This window comes from Kogia breviceps, chromosome 7 (assembly GCF_026419965.1).
Source record: "Kogia breviceps isolate mKogBre1 chromosome 7, mKogBre1 haplotype 1, whole genome shotgun sequence".
In the NCBI taxonomy this organism is placed as follows: domain Eukaryota; kingdom Metazoa; phylum Chordata; class Mammalia; order Artiodactyla; family Physeteridae; genus Kogia; species Kogia breviceps.
This window is the reverse complement of record NC_081316.1, coordinates 56,986,140-57,007,779: the sequence shown is the minus strand read 5'-3', so window position 1 is coordinate 57,007,779 and position 21,640 is coordinate 56,986,140. Positions and strand designations below refer to the sequence as shown.

Genomic DNA, 21,640 nt, shown 5'->3' with positions numbered 1-21,640 from the left:
TACGTGCCCAGATGAGGATTCAGGGAAGGCAACTTGCATTGTGGAGCTGTGATTTATAGGAAGTCTTTGACCAAAGATTAGTAGGAACTCTTGACCAATTGGATGCCAGTGGCTGCCTAAAGCATCATTGGACAAGACATCGGCCCATCCCAACCTGATTTCCCACAGTCACTATCCCCATCCCTCCTGTTGTAATTTCTTTTAACTTCAGGGTTTTAAAAAGTAGATCATCTTCTGAGAAAGGGTTGATGCTCTGGAAAATGAATATTAAAGTTGCTCAACACAGAAAAGTCTGTCTGTCTTTTTTGTTCTCTGCTGGGAAAGAGTCTGGATTAGAGGCTGTTTTTATGGGTCACAAGGATCCCAGAGGAAAAGCCTCCAACATGAAAATCAGGACAAGGAATCTAGCTGAGACAGAAACAGAGCTGCTATGGAAGATAGCAAGAAAATCAGGGAAGGCAACAGTTCCTGCCTGAGGGCAAAAGCCCCAGGTGACAAGAGGTCCCACGTGGTACCTGTCAAGAGGCAGAAGCGTGGATCTCAGTGTCGTAACACAAGACTCCCAGTTGTGGAGCACCAGTACAGGGTAGAAATGAAAGGCTTCTCATCTTGCGCCTGCCAGACACTGCCCAGCTCCTAGAAGTCTGGCCTTGGTGTGGAGCACCAGTACGGACAGCAGTGGAAAAGTAGATGTACATCTGAAATGACATCATTCTAAGGGGTTGGGACAGTGACAAAGGTGAGAAGACTGAGTGATTTGTTATAAGTGAGGGGCATCCTATGGGGAAACAATGGGAAAGGTTGTCTTGTAAGAGTACGGAAATGGTTGTTCAGGATAACGCATGAGTCACCAAGGGCCCTCCAAAGAAGGAAGGGAGAGTCTCAGAATTCTAGCAATTATACTGGTGGACATCTGGTCAGAAACTTTTGTTTTTACTCACAGCCCCTTTCCTCATGCCCAGTGTAGCCTAAGGCCCCCCTACAAGGAACATAGATTCCAGTGCTAGCAAGACAGTAAGAATTTATCCAGTAGCTTATCATGTGAGAGTGGGGAGAGCTGGAAGGAAATCTGGTCTGTCACTTGACCTTCAGATTTCACATGAAAAAGGTCTGAATGCCTAGAAACTGATGAACACAAACCTATAAATATAGTATCTAGGAGAAATCAGAATGAATCCAGAACAAATAAGGCTGAAAGCTAAGTAACATTCACATATTTTTGAAAGATACAATCTGTAATTTTTATTTACATTATTAATGGCTGTCAATTATATCCACAAAATAAACCCTCTGAGTCCCTAAACCTCCTGAGACTAGTGTTTGACCATGCCTGGACTGTGTATCCCCAGAATTACTAACTGTATAATAGGCATTTAATACATATTTGTGGGCTGAGGGGCAGTTTCCTCATCTGGAGCATATCAAGTTTGACTAAATTGTTTCTAGGGTGTCTTCCATCTCTAAACTTGTATTAGCCTCTAGTTATTTTTAAACCTATAGGATTGACAGAGTGATATCCTTGTAATGATGCCAGAGGCATAAGAAAGGAAGCAGAACATTAGAATAAATTTGAGAGAGACAGAAATAACAAAGAGAAATAGATTCTCATCCCTGTCCTCAGTCTGGGCCAATCCTTTCTGTTAGGCAGGTTGTTCACAAGCACGCTTGACCAAGGGAATGAGCTAGGGCTGAAACCCAATCTGAACTCCTTTTACATGTCACACTGGGGCCCTGGTACATTTTGTCCTTCATCCAGAAGGGGAGCATTTCGGGACTTCCCTGGTGGTACAGTGGTTAAGAGTCCACCTGCCAGTGCAGGGGACACGGGTTTGATCTCTGGTCCGGGAAGATCCCACATGCTGTGGAGCAACTAAGCCCGTGCGCCACAACTACTGAAGACCCTGCGCCTAGAGTCCATGCTCCACAACAAAAGAAGCCACTGCAATGAGAAGCCCGCACACTGCAACGAAGAGTAGCCCCTGCTCACCGCAACTAGGGAAATCCCGCGCGCAGCTACGAAGACCCAACGCAGAAAGGGAGCATTTCTTAACTTTAGATGAAAGCTCTAGCAGGGTTAGCTAAGCCCAGTATACCCTCCCCGCACTTAAAACGAACCATAAAATTCCTCTTTACTTTCTAATGTACTCACTTTCTCTGGAATATAGTGATCTTAGGTTTTAGTATTCAGTGTGGAACACACATCCCTGCTGACTTTAAAAACCCTGTTCAAGGGATCCTTTAAACTTCATATGAGCTTAAGGTCTACAGAACTGAATTAAAGAGTGGAAATGGAAGACTTACTTTCTCTGCTTTGAGAGGTAAATTTTGATCCTTTAATGAAAACAAAATTCTGCCACTCCGCAGCATGTGGGATCTTCCCGGACTGGGGCACGAACCTGTGTCCCCTGCATCGGCAGGCAGACTCTCAACCACTGTGCCACCAGGGAAGCCCTGATGTATCCTTTTTTTTTTCTCAGAATTTAATGCTTGAGGAGTATTATATGTGATGAAAATAACATTCAATAAATATTTATTGAGCACACGTGAAAAGAACAGATTCTGGTACCAGCCTGCTAGATTCAAATCCTATCCTAATCCTAAGTGACCTTAGGTCTCTTAACCTCTCCAGACCTCAGTTTCTTCACTTGCAAAATGGGTATAATGATAACAACACATGCCTTCTTGGATTGCTGTGTGGATTAATGAGCTAATTTGTATAAAGTGCAGCCTGGCAGTTAATAAGATTATATAAATGACGGTGATTGTTTTCTCCTTCTCCTCCTCCTCCTTCCACTTCATCACCATCATCACCACTATTACTATTAGGACTACATGCCAGAAATCATTTTTGGCACAGGGAATCCAACGGTAAATAAAACAACAAAACCCTCGCTCTAATGAAATTAATAGTCTAAGTATTTCCTGATATATTGTTTCAACAATCTCACCCCATTGTTTCCATTTGTTGATTAAATACGTACCATAATTTTCTGTAAAATTTGAATTTATAATCATACCTACCCCAGAGATTGTCATGAGGATAAAATTAGTTAGTACATATAAAAGTTTGGAAAAGTGCCTGGCAACACTCAGTACACTTAGCAGTTTTAATTTGTATCTATGCTGTAGGTGTTATGGTTTAATGCTACTGTCTTGATTCTTTCTGAGTTCCTATAATTTGTTGCTATAGTGATTTTGCATAGCATTTTCTCACAGCTACTTTGCCTCCATAAAGAAATGCTTTTGAAATTATGCTTATTCTTCAGTTTCTTATTGCTGCCCAATAATACAATGATTTACTAAAGTAGATACAAAGATTGCTCCCCAAACAAAAAGAATATACTAAAACTGAGGGAAAATATTCATAACATCTCAGGTAGATAAGTAATCTGGCTTTTTAAAAACAGCAAGTCGAGTCAGTTTAGATTGTTGCATCACAGAGAGTTATTTGAATGTCTCAGAACAGGAATTTTGGAATAAGATCAATCTGGGTGCATTTCCCAGCTCTCCTGAGACTCCCTCTCTGGACCTACTAGGGTTGTTGTGAAGAGTAATTGAGAGTTTTAGGAAGAGGGTAAGTACCCTGGTCTTCCTTCCTCCTTTACACTATACGATGTAATTTGAAATGTGCTTTTAAAAAAATTCTTGAAATCTTAATGAAAGAACATCTCCTCCCTAATATAAGAAAAAAAGTGAAGGGAAACAGTAAATGGCATGTTTTTTAAAAAAGATCTACATAGAAAATGCATTACTTTTAAAGCAAGGGGTGTCTCTTTCGGTGTGAATCCTTGCATATATCACACCGCACAGAGAAGAGGCTGTAAAACGGAATGTGGCAAGAGCCACCTCTGTGACTTTGTGGAAGTCATTAATCTCTCCTTAGTTTGCTTAATTCCAATTGGGTTTAGTGATCACCTACTTCAAAAAGGCAGCGAAGGCTTTTGAAGAAGAAGCTGCTGCATAAACTCCAGAAGGAGTCAGGCTTTAGGAGACATGCCCGGAGGGTTTCCTCTCCTGCTTTTAATTAAAAATGAAATTAAGAACTCTTTCAGATTATCTCAGCCTTTTAAGGGCATAAAAAGGTCAATGATTTGTTAAGCATCTTCTTTCTTCTTTTAATGGTGCATTTCCCAGATTACATCATGTGAACAAGGCTTGAATTGCTTTCAGGATCCACAGATTTGTGGCACTGTGGACATAGGACACGGGGGCCTGAGTGAGAAGCCGTGGTGAGTGCGAGAGGGTTTAAGGCTCCCTGAGAGCAGGAGCCTGGCCGTGGGATAGCCCTGGCTGGAGTCCTGGCCCTTCCGTTTGCTACAACAAAACTCACCCTCTACAGAGTTGTTGGGATTGTTAGAAACAAGAAGGTACATACGGAAAGTGCCTGGCTACTAATCTGTGCTCTAGCTGTCATTTTGTCTATGTTCTTAAAAAGGTACGTGCGGGTTAGAAATACTGCTATGTGAGTAGATTAAAAAAAGAAAATGATACATGCGTAAAGTCGCATGTGGCTTTAGAAATATTCCACCTTTTACGGGGAGACTATACATGCAATAATAAAAGGGAAAATATATGACTTTGCCTGTGGTGACAAGGATGCTGCCACTAAGAATGATAGAAGAAATCAGCATCCACAGCTTTCTTTTGGCCTCTGGGGATATACCTGTGTTGGTAAATATTCTTCACCTGATTTGTGATAACACCAAAAATAAATATGCATGAGCTCAAGGCTTTAAAACAGAATAAGCATATGAAAACAATTAATAATGCCTAATGTAGGTAGTGCCTAGATGAAAATTCACTTGCTCCATTTCCCTGGATCCTCACAACAATCCTAAGAGGAGAATAGCACAGCTAAGATTAATTTCCTCCTTTTCTGGTGAGTGAATGCCCAAAAGAAGGCCTCAAACCCAGACAGTCTGGACACAATCCCTGGCTCCTCTACAACATCAGGTTGCCTTCATTTCAAACAAGAGACCTCCTCATATACTTTGCCTCCCTTTCCTTCCACTGAGTTTCCCTCTACAGAGTTTTATGTTTAAATATATTTATTGAGGACAAGAGTGCCCCCTGTCTCCAAGGGGAGACGATGCAATCACCATCTCATGAATACTCCAAGCCAGAAAAGTCTTCCCCTTGAATCAATCACTAAGTACCACCCAATCTATTTTTTTCACCCAATCTATTTGATAATTAATTCTGTATCCGTTTATATCTCTCCATCGCCATAGCTTCAGTTTAGTTCTTCATGATTTCAACCCTACTTGATATGCTAACTAGTCTCCCTGTCTTCAAACTCTTCTCACACAGCAGACAGAGTGATCTTTCTAAAAACACAAATTGAATTATGTCTTTGCTCAGCATTAAAACTCCTCAACAGCTCCTCGCTGCTTACAGGATGAAGTTCAAAATCTTCAGCTTGGCAAGTAACACCCTCTATGAGCTGCAGCTGCCTGCACCTCCAACTTTATCACCCACCCAATAACCCTTAGCCACACAGAACTACTGGTTGTTCCAGAGTGCCCTGTGCTTTTACACATCATGAGGCTTAACTCTGTGCTATTCCTTTTACTTGGAACACACTTCTTCCCTCATCTGACTGATGAGCTCAGTGTCTTTGAGAAAACTTTAAGAAAAGCAGAGGCTGAGTTAGATGATTCCTCCTCTGTTTACCTTTAGAGACTCACGTGTACTTTTATGATAGCATTATTATGTCTAGAAGTTATATTTGATTTGGGGTTTATAGACTTTGAGACAGTTAAAACATTAATAGATACATTTTCTAATATTTTATAAGAAGAGAACGCTTGCCAAAGATAGGCCACCATAACTTTGCCATATGGCTGAAATCTTGTAAGAGAAAGATCTTGCTGTGTTCCCAAACGAGGAATGGCTTGAGGCTGCCAACTTTGATTTCTACACAAGGAGTGAATTATGGACATGGATTCTGAGCCCTGTAGAAAAGTTAGAAACTAGTCTAGCAGATGGACCTATGAAAAGATAAGGTTAAGTTTCCCAGGAAGAATGGTTCTTCAAAATGACTAGGAATTAATAACCTAAGGTGTGAGTGGGGAAGATTCCTGTGTATATGTGTATGTTCACACCTTCACAGAAGGGACAGCCTGAGAGCATGTTTGCTCCCATCAGTACCTCTCTAATAGTCTGCTTTTAGTTACCTAGAGACTAAGTACACTAGAGAAACCAAGGGCCTTTAGCAGATGTACATCACAATGCACAGTAATGAATTCTTCATTTACATGTTGAACTGCTTAAAGGGAAGGACCATGTCTTATTCACCTTTGAATCCCTAGCATCCAGGTTAATCTCTGGTGACCTAGTAGAAGTCTCATGAATACATCTCTTCAAGGAGTAAAGATGTTTTATGATCACCTAATACTTCAGAGTCCATTTCCTATCCCAAATCTTCCCACATATTTTAATTAGCCTTCATCTGGTTTATCTCAGCCTCTGTTTATCAACGACAAAACAATAATTAGGACCAACCATGTAAAAGGACAAATGAAAATATGCTGTATGTCGAGAAAACAGGCAAGAATATGATTTTCCTTGCCCCAGGAATATTAAAAGCTGAATAACTTACCATTTTCCCAAAGTAGAAAAACCAATTACAACATCAAAAACTACATCTTTCATTTTTTGCTTTTTTTTTTTTTTTTAAAGAAAAAGATATACTGGATAAGCAGGAGCCTCACAGCAATCCCATTTGTTTTTCATAGAGCTCCAAATTTTAGTTTTATTCCAGGCTCTGCCCATTTCTTGCTTTTGCAAGATCTGAAAAGTCAATTACTCTAAACATAATCTGCAGCCTTAGGAGCTGACACTTTGCCAAGTAATTTAAAATGCTTTGCTAAGGAAAACTTATAACTTCTCTGTTTTCTTTTAGATGATGTTATAGAAGTAAATTGTGTATACAATTAATTTATCCCTGGATATTTGCTATCAGTTCAAAGAGCTGAGAACTTGGGTATTCAAAAGGCAGAGAATACAGATGACTGACTCCTTGCTTTTGCTGACTTGCCTCCATTTTTCTGAATGCTGATTAGAGATTAACTGGTACTCAGGGAAGCGTGGTTCACGGGCTAACTTTCACAGAACTAGCTTCCATCATCATCTGAGACTGTAATTACTATATCAATATGGGCATACTTCTGAAATAGGCTGTGGGAATTTCTCAAATGCCCTGAAAAAAAAAAATTAACACATATTGCAACTTAAAGATTAGGCATTTCTTCAACATTTTTGGTTGGCCTCTCAATTTACATATTTGTAAAAAGTTGTCCTTAGTATAATATTTTGCACTTTGTCAGTGCTTGGTAAATCTTGGTCGAATGAATTGATATTTTCTTATAATATTCTTTGTAGGGCAGAAGATCCCTAAATACTTTTATTTTACCATGAGTAGAAGTAAGACATGGACCTGTGAAGACAATGGATTGGGTTCCTCATCATTAACAGAGCTGGATAAGGGCTTGTCTCTCTAACTCTCAGTTCTCACCTAACTCTGATATTCTCTAAGTTATTCAAGGTCACAGTGGAAAAAGCAAGTGATGGTGTCGTAAATGGAACTAGAATCTTTGAACTTGTCCCCTGAATTACTGGCTGTATTTCAAGAAACATCTGCTCAGAGAGGTATTTCCCATTGGAGAGGAAGTAAATAATCTCTGAAAGGAATTGCTCAGTCTTCATGAAGAACTGAGAGCTACCTAATCAATCTGTAATGTAGACACTGACCGTCAAGAAAATTGAAGGTGAAAGTGAAATACACAAAATTAGTTCTAGTCTATTGTTATTTGTTTCCATGCATGGATTCCTTCATTCACGGAGGTAAAAAAAACCAGTAAAGCACAGCTTGAGCCATGACCTGTTCCTGAAACAGGTATCTGTTTGCTTGTCTTCAGATCTTATTTCCATGTTAATTAGGCACTCAGTAATTCTCAGCTCCTGCTGTGCCAGCACTGGGCTCAGTGTTAGGGATATGGCAGTGAACAAAATAGAGTTTCACTCATTGACCTTGCAGCACAGAGTGTGAGATAGGCATTTGGTTTAAAAATCACATAAATGTACAATTATAAATTGCTTGAGTCATATGGGAAAAAGAGAGAATAGAGTAGAGGACCTGATTTCCTTTTTCAAGGAGTTTCTCTGTGGAAGTACAAGTTAAACTTAGACCTAAGATGACCAGAAGTTAATCAGGCAAAGTGCAGGAAGGGCTTTTCAGTTTGAGGAATGAGCATGTGTGAAGCGCTTGAGACAGGAAGAGATTCAGTGCATTCTGTGAAGAAAAGGAAGGCTGGTGTGAACAGTGTGTTCAGCAAAGGGAAGAGTGACATGAGATGTTTAAGAGGCAGGCAGCGGCTTGATCATGCACAGCCTAGATGCCATGTTAATGACTTTGCATTTTATCCTAATGCAAAGGAGAGAGAGAGATCTGATCTGTATTTTTAACAGATCACTTTGGCTGCACTGAGACTAAAAGAGGAGGACAAAAATGGAAGAGACCAATTAGGAGACTATTATAGGTGGAAGATGATGGAGGCTTGGATTAAAGCGGTGGAAAAAGAAGTAGAGGAGAATGAATAGATTTGAGATATATTTCAGAGGTAGAATCAACAGGATTTGAAGGTAGACTGAATGATGGGTGTGAGGGAAAAACAAAGTGTGAAGTGTGATTTTCAAGTTTTGGCTTGGACAGTGGAGTAAATGTATGTGCCATTTACTGAGTTGGACAAGTGTGGAAGGGGAACAAAGTGGGGGAGAAATCAAGAATTTCAGTATCAGTGTATTGGTGGCAATGCCACTAAAATGGGTGTGTCTGTATGACTTTTTTCTAGAAATAAATATGAAAAAGTATGGAAAAGGAAAGGAAAGAATAGGGGAAAAGATGGGGACAGAATGAGAATAAATAAAATAAATAAATAAAATAAAAATAAATAAATAAAATAAAAATAAATAAATCTTCCCAAAGGGAAGATGAAGGGTGAGGGTGAGGACTGGTGCATATCAGGACTGCTGAGGGTGTGTAATACGAAAAACACATATTCAACATTATACTGTATTTTTTTTTTTAATTTTGGGGGAAAAAACCCTGTGGTTTTCATAATACAGATTACAGAAAGTAAACGGAGAAGAATCATATCTGGTGGGTCCATACAAAAGGTAGATTCTGTCATCCACTTATTGGTGAGTTTTTAGGAAGGGATGCATCACAATCCCCAGTGGGAGGCAAGGAATGTAACTGTTGTGTTCATCAAAAAAGAACGCGGGTTAAAAAAAAAAAAGATTCATTGACAGTGAGCCAGAAGAAGGGAGTTGAGCAGGCAGGATAAAAATAGAGAAAGGAAAGACAAAGGGAAGTGGGTGGAGAATTTTTCCAGCAGGCAAAGATGTCTGGGCCGTCATGCCTATGCCTGTGCAGGTGCTAATGGTCACCTGGGTTTGAATCGCAGCCCTGCCACTTAGGGGTGGATGATCGTGGGCATGTCAGGTAACTTCTCAAGCCTCGATTTTTGTATTTGTAAAGCAAAGATAATGATAACATCTACCTCATAAGGGGATTGTCAGGGTTAGGAGAAATAATTTGTAAGAAGTGCTTAACAACACGCCTGGCACACAAGAAGAGCTCAATAAATGTTAGCTGCCTTTATGTAGCTGACTATTTATAGATGCATAATTACTAGAAAGTTCTTACTGTAGGTGTGTGTGTTCTTTCTCACTTCCCTATGGCTATGGTGACTTTGCCGTCTTAGCTTCAAAATTGTAGAGTTCACTGTACCAAGAAAAAGTTTTTATAATTTGTTAAAAGTATAGGAGGATTTAACTAATATTTATAAAGAATTTTAAAACAAGCAAAGCTATTAGGCTTTACCTGTTGCAAATTAGTGAAAATGCCCCAGCTGCTTACATAGCCAAAAATATGTTTCTCATTTATTTCTAGAAATGTTAGCTATAACTTAAAACTTGTTATTTAACTCCCCTAGAGAGGCAGATAATTGACTTCTAAACTTATTCTTTGAAAATCTCCAAAGACAGAGATGATGTTCTAAGGAGACCCTCTTCACTATGAATCACTCTAAAATCTGTATTTTCTCAGTCCTAATAATATTATGAAGACATATGAAGATATTCTGTCTGAAAACATAACAATATAAGCACCCCATTACATGTAGAAACATCACAGGTGAGATCTCCCCACTTTAAACTAAATTGGAACTACCTTATGGAACACTGTATTCTCTTTTTCTTTCTCTCTCTCTGACTGGCTGCTACAGCAAGATAGGGTTTTATTATTTGTCATACATATGCTTTACAATTATAATGCAGAATTATGCCCAACCTTTAGACTTAGAACAGTTTGTTTACAAATTGTGGAAGAACTCAAAACATTCTAAGATCAAATCTGGACTCCACAGTTATTGGCAATATCATACTGAGGGAACTGCCATAACTTCTCTGAACTTCAGTTGTCTTATATAAAATGGGAGTAACTAAATAAGATAACAGATGTTAACATACTGTAAAGATGAAGATTATATTCTTTGTGGTTAGCTAGAACCAAGTAGTTCTGTAGTTTTGGATGAGTTGTTTAATACCTCAAGGAGTCAGTTAAATGGTGGTATTAATTTAATAATTTAGTTAAAATATTAAACAGCAGTAATAGTATCTACTTCTTAGGCTGTTATGCATGGAGCACGGTATTATTATTCAAAATGTATTAATCAAAAATGTATTCAATAAATGTTCTCTTTCATGCTTCTGTATGAGGAAAATAGTGCTAATTAAATTTCAGAATTAATTCTTCTGGAAAAATATAACACCTTATTAAAAATGCATGGGAATCAAGAACATTTAGAGCATCATGTGATCATGTGTAAGTGCTCTGTGATCACACTAGAAAAAAAAAGTCAATGTTCTTAATTTCTCCCATTGCCCCAAAGGAAGCAGAACATCTTTCCACCCCGAGGAAGATGTAGAGTGCAAGAGAAGTGAGCAGAGGTGGATTCTACCCATTCATCCTTGTGGAAGCACATGCAAAATTCGAGAAGATGAAGTGAGGAAGTGCATGCATTACCTGGTCATCTCAGAGTCAGGGAGCAGGCCTAGGTGGTAGTGGGGGTAGGGAGCTGAGAGAAGGAAGCTTTTGTCACACTCAACAGGGGAATAGTGCCTGGGAGAAGCAGGCTTATCGCACAGTTTGTTCACAGTGCTGTAAACAGGTTCCGGAGGCCTGGTGATACAAGAGGCAGAAAAAGAGATGCATGGTTAGCACACACACTAAACAACTGTGCAACTAGCAGCATTTCACCATACTCAAAAGTGAACAACCAAGCAATGCCATGGGCTTCATCAGGCCTGAGTTAAGAGTCTCTTTAGGAATCAGGTTCTCGGCTTAGGAATTAGAACTTTGGCTGACATGTGGCATGACTAAAATCCATGTGTCAGATACCTCAGTAGAGTCATAATCATCCTTTAAATGCTATATCTTTTTGGATAAGCCAGTCTGAAATGCCACACTTTGGGATTCTCTGGCACGGCTCCTCTTAAACTTGAATCTCATCTTTTTTTTTTTTCTTTTCTTAATTTTATTTATTTTTTATACAGCAGGTTCTTATTAGTTATCCATTTTATACATATTGTTGTATACATGTCATTCCCAATCTCCCAATTCATCACACACACCCTCCCCACTTTCCCCCGCTTGTTGAATCTCATCTTAAATGTGAACTTCAGAGACCTTCCCCGACCACTTTGGCCAGGACACCCTGTTATTTTTCACAGCACCTATTCATACTTCAAAATATTTTTCCTCGGCGTGAAATAATTGTTTTGTTTATTTTAAATTTTTATTGTCACTCACTACACGATAAATTCTATGAGGAGAGAGACTACGTTTATTTTGTTAACCACTTAAAATAGAGTCTGACACACAGTACATATTATATTAACTATTTGTTGACTGCATGTATGAATGAATAAATGAATACAACTTCCCACATTTATATTGCTTTTTTTGGGTGCCTTGCAGGGGTTGGCCTTTCCCAGGAATCTAATAGGTTATATGACCTGAGTGGTTCCTCCATATATTTATTCATAGTTTGTCCCCCAATAATTGACTTCAGAAAGTTTTCTACAAAGAAGATAATCATTTTAGTAAAATTTCTATTAAGTGAATTCATCTAGGGATACTGTAACATTATCTAAAATGGCAACATTTTTATAGCTGCTATTTACAAACATGCATAGTATGACTGGGTAAAATTTTCTACAATTTTTGGTCAAAGATCCATGTAAAAACAAAGTCCTTGGTTATTAAAAATTTTTTTTCACAACTCTATTCCCCACTTTTTAAACACATGGTCTGAAATTACTACCAATACCTTTCCATTAAGGTGAGAATGGAAAGATCGGAACTTAAATGGAAATACTACTGTCAGTCTGGGCCATGGACCCAGGAAGGGCAGGCTTAACCGGGAAGGTAAGGAGCATGTCAGGAAACCGGGCGATACCCACAAGGTCATACCCAGGGGAGGCAGCTAGCACCCCTAGGGTCCACAAGACACCAGAGGCAGGAAGTGGTGGCCACGTGCCTGAGCAAAGGCACAGGAAGCATAGGTGGTGAACCCAGTGAGGGTACAGTCTGTGTTTCTGTAGCCTTAGCCCCCAACATGGCCCCTAATGTATAATAGGTGCTCAGTCAATGCTTCCTGAACTGACTGAGGATGGAGAACAGGGAAGAAAAGAGGATAAACAAAGCATTAAAAACAAACTACCTAATTTATAATATTACTGTGGCCAATCATGGCTTAGACATACTGTCTAGAGACTTGGATTCCTCTCTAACACAAAGCTTTCCACCACATGGAAAGAGATTCCTTGATCTGTTTATTTTGTATAACACCGTAGAAGGGCTGAGGAGTAGGTAGGAGGAATCCGGAGGCCTATTTTGTCCTCCAGAATAACTATCTCAGTGGTAAAATGAAGTACTTTACAATGGAGTTGGCTTGTTCTATCCCAGTGGCTAACCCTGTAACATTTACAAGAAGAATTAAAGGTTTTTTAAATAAAAGAGCCAGACTTTTTTCTTACATTAGGGAATCTATTCTTAGGGAAGCACAAGTGCTCCATTAAAAAAAAAAATCTAGTAAGCTTGTAAATTTCTGTTTCTCAATTATACATACACATAATTTATAATGGTAAACACCAGCCCTTAAAAAAGGCAGCTGCAAAATCATTCTTAAGAAGTTTTTTTTTTAATCAGTTTTTATAAGTAATTCACACCATGGGAAGTAATGTAAAAGGAAAGATACTTTTAGTTAGCCACTGAAATACATCTTTTAAAATAATCAGCTTGACTATTGTTTGATTTGGGGGGAGGGGTTCTGGTTTTGCTTTGTTGATATAATCAGCTTTATGAAGATTAATGTACATTTCCCATAGTTTTAGAGACAGAAAGACTCATGATTCTGGTTAAAGTTGCCTTGGGAGATCACAGTCTTATTTGTACCTAAAATGTGTTGTCTACACATAAATTCAGCTTGGAAAAAGCTTTGTATTAATAGGCTGCATAAATATGAATTAAAAAAGAAATGAAGAGGCATGCATGAGCTCTATGGGAATTATTCTGGGTAGGTTATCACAAGAGGACCTGCTATTATTCTCCAATTTTTCCATGCTGCTGAAATAGAGCCAGTGTGGCAGAGATGGCTGGATTGCTTCCCAAACATTAATTTTTCCTATTTCTTATGTCTTTTCCTTTTTTCTTATTAATAGATACTAACTTTTTCATTGGGCACTTGGCCTGTAATAAAGACTTTATTTCTCAGCCTTGTAGATGGATGTGGTTGTGGGACCCCTGAGATGGCTGCTTAAAGGGAAGCTAATTTAGCTGAGACCCCTGCAATTTTACTCTCTACCACATCTTCCCTCTGCTGACCTGGAACCCAGATATGATGGTTGGAGCTTCAACAGTCAAACTGGACCATGAAGCAACCTTGAGAATGAAGGCAAACAATACAGACTGTAGAGCATAATGGTAGAGCTTGTGTCACTGATGACGTGGAGTGATACTATACCACTTCTGGACTACCTACTCTGGATATCTTCTTTGTATAAAAATAAACTATCTTGTTTAAGCGAGTGTAATTTTTTTGTCATATAAATAGGACTTAATATTAACAGATATACTCCTATAAAATGTAAGACTGATCATCTAATACAAAGAAACAACTACAGATAGGGCCTACCGTAAGGTGCTAATACATTTACTCTATCAGAAGTCCAAATAACACTTTCTATGTACAGAGAAAAATTTAAAGAATGTTATTTTCTGACTATATAATTTAGAACCCCTGGCTGTTTAGAGAACCCACTGCATCTTTATTAAAAAAAATACATATATAAAATGGTAGCTGAAGTGTCCATCAGCAGATGAATGGATAAAGAACATGTGGCACATATCTACAGTGGAATATTACTCGGCCATAAAAAGAAATGAAATTGAGTTATTTGTAGTGAGGTGGATGGACCTAGAGTCTGTCATACAGAGTGAAGTAAGTCAGAAAGAGAAAAACAAATACCGTATGCTAACACATATATATGGAATCTAAAAAAAAAAAAAAAAAAAAAAGGTTCTGTAGAACGTAGGGGTGGGACAGGAATAAAGACGCAGATGTAGAGAATGGACTTGAGGACACGGGGAGGGGGAAGGGTAAGCTGCGATGAAGTGAGAGAGTGGCATGGACTTATATACACTACCAAATGTAAAACAGACAGCTAGTGGGAAGCAGCCGCATAGTACAGGGAGATCAGCTCGGTGCTTTGTGACCACCTAGAGGGGTGGGATAGGGAGGGTGGGAGGGAGACGCAAAAGGGAGGAGATATGGGGATATATGTATATGTATAGCTGATACGCTTTGTTATAAAGCAGAAACTAACACATCATTGTAAAGCAATTATACTCCAATAAAGATGTTAAAAAAATAAAAATGGTAGCTGATCTAAACTGCCAGCACAGGGCCTAAGAATAAAGGAATCAATGACTTCCTTGAGGCCATAAAACATTGTCATGGTGATGTCATTTCAGTAACATTGTACTTTCTGTCTAAAGAGCTTATTCAATTTTCCCAGTCTGATGTTCTCTCCACAGACCAAGAAAATGATGTTACCAATTTTCTTCAAGTCTTTTTACCTTAGTAGCACTATATATCTTGAGACAAATTATCAGAATCAAAGCTGGCTAATACATACATACCTTAAGAAAAAAAAAATCCTACCTGTATTGTACTCATCTAAATTAGGGAAAACATTTTAGTCTTTGAACTCTACAATAAATTCAAGACAAAAAGAAAATGAGGCCCAGCACACTATTCAGTGCTGAACTCGTGAGGCTTTTACCTATATTTTTTGGAACCATTTTATGACCATAATATTATTTCACAACTCATATTTAGAAGATTTGGTGTTTGGGGCAGGCTTAAATATCTTGGATTTTAGAAAGTCTCTTCCAGATTGTTTCACAGTGGATTGATTCCTTGCCTAAGCTTAATTACTCTTGATTCAAAGTTTTATCAAAGTCAATCAAAAGAGATACAGCTACTCATATTGCAGGCTTATTTTTACCTATCACTCAGCTTTGATTCCTTTTCTGTTTTTTTTTTTTCATGTTATTTTGTACAGTCAGTGGCTAAAGAGTAGACATATCAAATCCAGTTTCTTTTCTTGACTGGTAGAACACTTGATATCTCAGAAGATGGGTAGATGAAAAAACACCAAAACATAACAAAACACTTGACAGGCTTGACAAAGACTTCTTGAAACACTGACAAAGTCCTCATGCAACTAAACAACTAAATTAAAAATATCAGCGAGAATCTCCTTTTACGTGACATAAAAATGGGGTTCACATTTGAAGGTTTCTGTCTGCTAGCTTTATTACAGTCCTAGAATTCTGTTATGTGTTACGTACTGTACCAGCCACAGTAAAATATCCAGTAACTACTACTACTGTTTGAACATAGGAAATGGCACATAGTAGGTACTTTAGAAATGTCTCTTTGAATGAATGGATGGAGATGTATATCTATAGGTATAGATATAGATTTTTTTTTTTTTTTTTTTTTTTGCGGTACGCGGGCCTCTCCCATTGCGGAGCACAGGCTGCGGACGCGCAGGCTCAGCGGCCATGGCTCACGGGCCCAGCCGCTCCGCAGCATGTGGGATCTTCCCAGACCGGAGCACGAACCGAACCGGTGTCCCCTGCATCGGCAGGCGGACTCTCAACCACTGTGCCACCAGGGAAGCCCAAGATATAGATTTTTTAATAAACATTCTCCACTGAGAGAAATGAAAAAAAACTTATGTCAGCAAGAGGGAAGAGATATGGGAACATATGTATGTGTATAACTGATTCACTTTGTTGTAAAGGAGAAACTAACACATTATTGTAAAACAGTTATACTCAAATAAAGATGTTAAAAAAAAAAAGACATGTCATTTTCAAGAAGCCCTAAGTTATTCTGAATCGCCTAACTAGGTTTAACATTTTTAGACCATCATTAACTATAGGTTAGATGACAGAAGGACAGAAACTCCAAAATTGTCAGGAACAGACAGGTTTTTTTCTTTAAAAAAATTTTTTTTAATGATCTCAAATTACTTCTTTATTTCAGTACTAGGAACTGACATCTTTAAATACTTGGTGTGCACAGTTTATCAACTCTCAGAGGGATGGGCTTCATGTATGTGCAAGTCTGGCCACAGCAATACCTGCTCTCACTTCCTGTGAGAGTCACCCCACTAGCTCGGGGCCCCTCAAAGGCTTCTCAGCCTTGAGTTACATAAAGCCTAATGCCAGCAGACAGCATTCTTAGTATTTCCCTGCAGTTATATTCTCTGTGACCTCTCTGCCAGACAGACAAGAAACACCAATTTTTGAGTGTCAGAGGATCTGGGTGGCCAGAACAGATGTCACCATCACTTCCAATGTATGCAGTAAAGAAGTGTCACAGGGAAATGACTCTCGGCAGTGAGAATCAGCCAGACACAATTGAAAGGGCCTGTTTATCCCATTGCAAACCTCCAGAGTAGCCTAGGTCAGAAGGTAATGAATATGGAAATCCAATCCAAGGTACCTACTGGCTCTCTTCATTTTGTGGATGCCCCCAGAAGGGCGGAAAGGTAGTTAGAGATATTAGTGTAATCTCGAAGTGATTTATAAACAAAACATTTATCTTGCTGTCCACTTATCAGGGGCCATAGATAAATGGCTTTTAGTCTCCAGAGCTGAGCCATCAGCATTTATTTGCATATCTATGGGTTTATAATTGCAGGTTCTTATAGCATATCATTAGCACACCCCGGCCCTGGGTGATCTTTCTTTTCTCGGAACACCATTAGCACTTGCTATTTGTTCTGCTTTCTGGGGGCAGTTTCCATTGCTAGTCCACAATGCTGGAGTGTTAGAGGCAGGGGCTTCACCTAACCCTATTCTAAGGAAAATTACCTTTCCTGCAACTGCTCCTTCCCATTTGCTCCACCTGACTCCAACCCAACTCAGGCCCCTCCCTAGCTGAAGCTGCTTGGACCGGGACTGGACCTCTGACTCTGCAACCATGGCTTCTACGGTAGTGCTCAAAACAGTCAACGCCAATTAGATACTCCTACGGAGAGTGAATAAAGGAGCAGAAAATAATTGTAAACTGGTAGCAGAAGGGAAAGATGCAGACAGGTGGAGGGTAGCTGTAGCTGTGTCCATTAATTATAGAGCACCAAATTTTGTTGTGAAAAGTATCTAGCAGTTTCTTGAATCCAAAATAACGGTCTGGGTTCATTTTCTAAGGGGGCTATTAAGGCTCAGGCTACTGAACTTTTCTGCTGGTTCCCATAGGACATTAGTTGTATAATGAAAATCAATTATCACATCCTACCGTATTTCCTTACTGGAGCTTAGGTCAGATCTTTTGTTTGCAATCAAAAGAGTGAAAATAAAACAGGTACTTTGTTTTCATTGTCCTTTTCAGATCACCTCAGTGAGACTATGCCACTCAAAAATAAAAGACAAATGCTTGAACCTGAGACCAATACCGTACTGATCCTGTCTTTAAAATTTTGTTCACTTTGCATTACTTTTATTTTCTAAAATACTGTATTAAAATATTATTATCTAAATTACTGAGTTTTCTGGTACCCCCTTAAATTTTGCACTTGACCTTGTGTGTTTTACTTGCCACACCCTAACTCCCAGCCCTGTACCAGAGACGAGTTAAATACAGTGATGATGATGACAGTGATGGTGATTGTAAATACTCATCTGTGTGGCACCTGAAGATAGGCGGTCAAAGCAATATGACTCGCTTCTCTTAGAGGTACAGGAAGAGTGACTCACTTTACTGAGTTTTCCATGTCTCCATTAAAGGTACTGCTCTCAAAGTCCTCAGGCCATCTCAGGCAGGGTTCTCACCTCATTATACTGTCATATTTGGTGCACTGGGCTCTTTCCTTCTCTAGACTATTAGCTCATAGAGGATCAGGACAAAATCTCATTTATCTTTGTTTCCCCATAGCTTCCATGAGCATAAGAAGGTATGAATGAAGCACTGTCATAGAAAAGGAATAGAGCTGTAATAAAAAGGAACATGATCAGCACTATTAATTCTCTCTTCCTGAGCTAGAACTAAAAGGAAGAGCCTAAAATTGCAGTAGGAAGGATTTGGGTTATGTATTTGTATGCCTTTGACCATAAATCTCTCTGTCATATATACTGAGATGGATAAATCTGTATACCATTCAGTTTCTCCAACCCTCATCCTGCTGTGACCTTCCTTGGCTGCCCTAAATGGGCAGGGAGCATCCAACCCCATGCACTACATTAGCAGGACACAGACCCAAACTGCATTAATGATGGCAGTTGGTTGGCCGAGGGCTTGGATGCCTAAGCATCTAGAATATTGCCTGATGTAATTTGGAGAAAAAGATTTTTAAACCTTAAAAGCGTGCCTCATACTCTTCTTTATAAATAATACATTGCTTTTTGAGCAAAGGATTTGGAGAAGGAAGCATAAGAGGATTGAATTTCAGGCCTGGGCTAATAGGTCTTAAGCACAGAATTTTGGGAAGCCTAAAAGTAATTAGGGGATAAAAGAGAATATCGGATCAAGGAGTAACTATGTGGCTCAACACGTGAATTTGACATTATAATGATAAGGATTAAGGAAGAGGCTGATTTCTCTTACACTTTAAGCAGAAAAGTGTTAGCCATTTGGCGAAGGTACTATCAGGAACTTAAAGTCTGATATAGAGAGATCTGGAGAACAGATTGGTCTAAATGATTTGTAAGAGCCCATTCATCCCCTTAATTCTAGCATCATCAGATTGGGCCCCCAAAGACTTCTACCACTGGGGCCCTTGGAGTAGATGCCTATTTGTACCACACTCATGTAACTTTTCCAAAATTTAGCTTCCTCATTTTAATGATACTAAAAAACCTTCTTTGTAGACCAGCAAAGTTGTGAATTGTAAAATTCTACACAGAAGTAAATTATTATGAAGCAGTGTGGTGAGTGCAAAGAAACAGAGCTAGGTTTGGATTCTGGTTCTCCAAATTCTACACTGTGTGAACTGCTGTTTCTTCACTTCTCTCAGCCTCAGCATCCTCATTTGTAAAGTGGACACAGCAATATCAGCCTGAGGGTAGCTGTGAGAAATAGAGGAAGAATGCATGTAAAGCACTGAGCTCAGTGCATGGCACTCACTGTGACCTCATCAAACAGCAGCCATATTATCTCGACTATTACCGTCAGGCACTCACACTGCAGAGAAGCAAAGCCTCTGAGAATGTTGCTCTCACTTTATTATAATGTGTAAGAAAGTAACAATCAGTGGTTTTCAGTATCACAATAGGCACTGGCTAATAGTGCCTTCTAAAGGCTCCCTTTTGCTCCTGATTGTAAAGGCAATTGATCCTGTATCAGAGCCACGTGAGGGTGACGCTCACTTTCTCTGAACTCCTCAATTATTTTCTTTGCCTTTAACAAGATAGCATCCCCAAATCTAACCCCAAATTTATGCCTGCACCTTCATAATGATTTGCTTTCCTGTGTGGCTCACAGCTGTGGTGTCATAGCAAACTGTTGGGCCATAAGTAATTTGTTATTAATAATAGTCTATGTACCATAATCTATAAATATTTACTTTTTAAAAACAGAAATTAGGATGGATTCCCCATTTTCTCTCTATAAACATCACTCTCAGTTATATTTTACTATGTTTGCTTATTGAGGAGAGAAATGGCAGACCATTTAAAGTCATTTTAAAAGTTTTGCATTATTAAGTGTTTTATTTCCTCAAAAGAATGTTTGGTTTCAGCAAAATTGGCCCCTTTTATGACAGTGGGTTATAAATGGTTCATGAATGTTTTATTAGAATAAGATGTTGAAAGTTGATGACCTTGACAATGGTGACTATTAACAGGCATATTTCCAAAGAGCATAGGAATCACAGTACTGTGGTACTGGGTGAATGTGTCCAGCTACAATAGTATTTTTGTGGCATTCTGAAAGATGTTGAAACAAATATAATCTAAGACACCAGATCAGTATGGCCAGACCAAGGCCTTTGAGACATGGATTTGAATTGTTGGAGGAACGTTTAATATGTCCTGTTGTAGTGTTTAAACTCTTTTATTTTTTGTAAACCTAATTTTAAAGATTAAAAAAAATTTTTTTTAACTGACCTCATGGGATAAAATATAAATCTACAGAAAAAGAAAATCAGGTTAACAGTTACATAGCATCTTGATGGAAAAGAAAATACTAAGCATATGATAAATAGAAGAAATCACATAAAAGATGAAAGACTTGACTACATAAAATGTAAAACAACTGAAGTAAAAAAACCTTATAAACAAGAAACAAGCTGGGGAAACATCTACTCAAATATATTTATCAATATTTTAAAGATGTTCCTACAACTCAATAAGAAAAAACACAAACTTTCAATAGAAAATAGAGGCTGCTAGTGTCCAATCACAAAAGAGGAAATAAAGATGACAAATAGACACACAAATATAAATGTTTAACCTCAGCAGAAATAAAAATAATACAAATTAAATGATACTCCCCCTTTGCCTGTTTAAAAATAATAAAGGATTTTCAAATCGATAAATCATAATTTAGTTGTGGTATGGTAAGATAGACACTCATACTGCTAGTGCTATGAAGTGTAAAACCCCCTTAAAACATCTCAAGAAAGCAATTTGGCAATATATTTCAGGAGTTTTAGAAGTAATCCTGCCCTTTGTTTCAGCAATTCTACCTCCTGTAGAATCTTAAGAAGAGAAAAAAAAAAAAGTGAATAAAGGCTTCCACAGAAAGTCTTTGTAGTTTGTTATAAGAGCAAAACAGAACAAAAGGAAACAATCAAAATGTCCAACAAAGAGATAAAGGTATAGAACATAAGATATAACCCCATGTTTAGTTATTAAAGTTAATATTCATGAAAAATTTTAATGATACAGGAAAATATTTTATGGGAGTACAAAATTATATATGGGGTTGTCAGGGAGTGGGAAGTGAGAACATCTTACCACTTGGGAAAGAGATTTGAACTAAGATGTGAAAGAAACCAC

General features: G+C 38.5%; 1 protein-coding gene across 39 annotated transcripts in view; it reads right to left on the bottom strand.

Moving 5' to 3' along the window:
• DLG2 (discs large MAGUK scaffold protein 2) overlaps positions 1–21,640 on the bottom strand; it is a 2,077,851-nt gene that overhangs the window by 478,545 nt on the left and 1,577,666 nt on the right. For all 39 annotated transcript variants that reach the window (XM_067038359.1, XM_067038349.1, XM_067038350.1 and 36 more), the window contains one exon: positions 11,090–11,245. In XM_067038359.1, the coding sequence (XP_066894460.1) occupies positions 11,090–11,245 (156 nt within the window). The remainder of the gene's footprint in view (positions 1–11,089; positions 11,246–21,640) is intronic.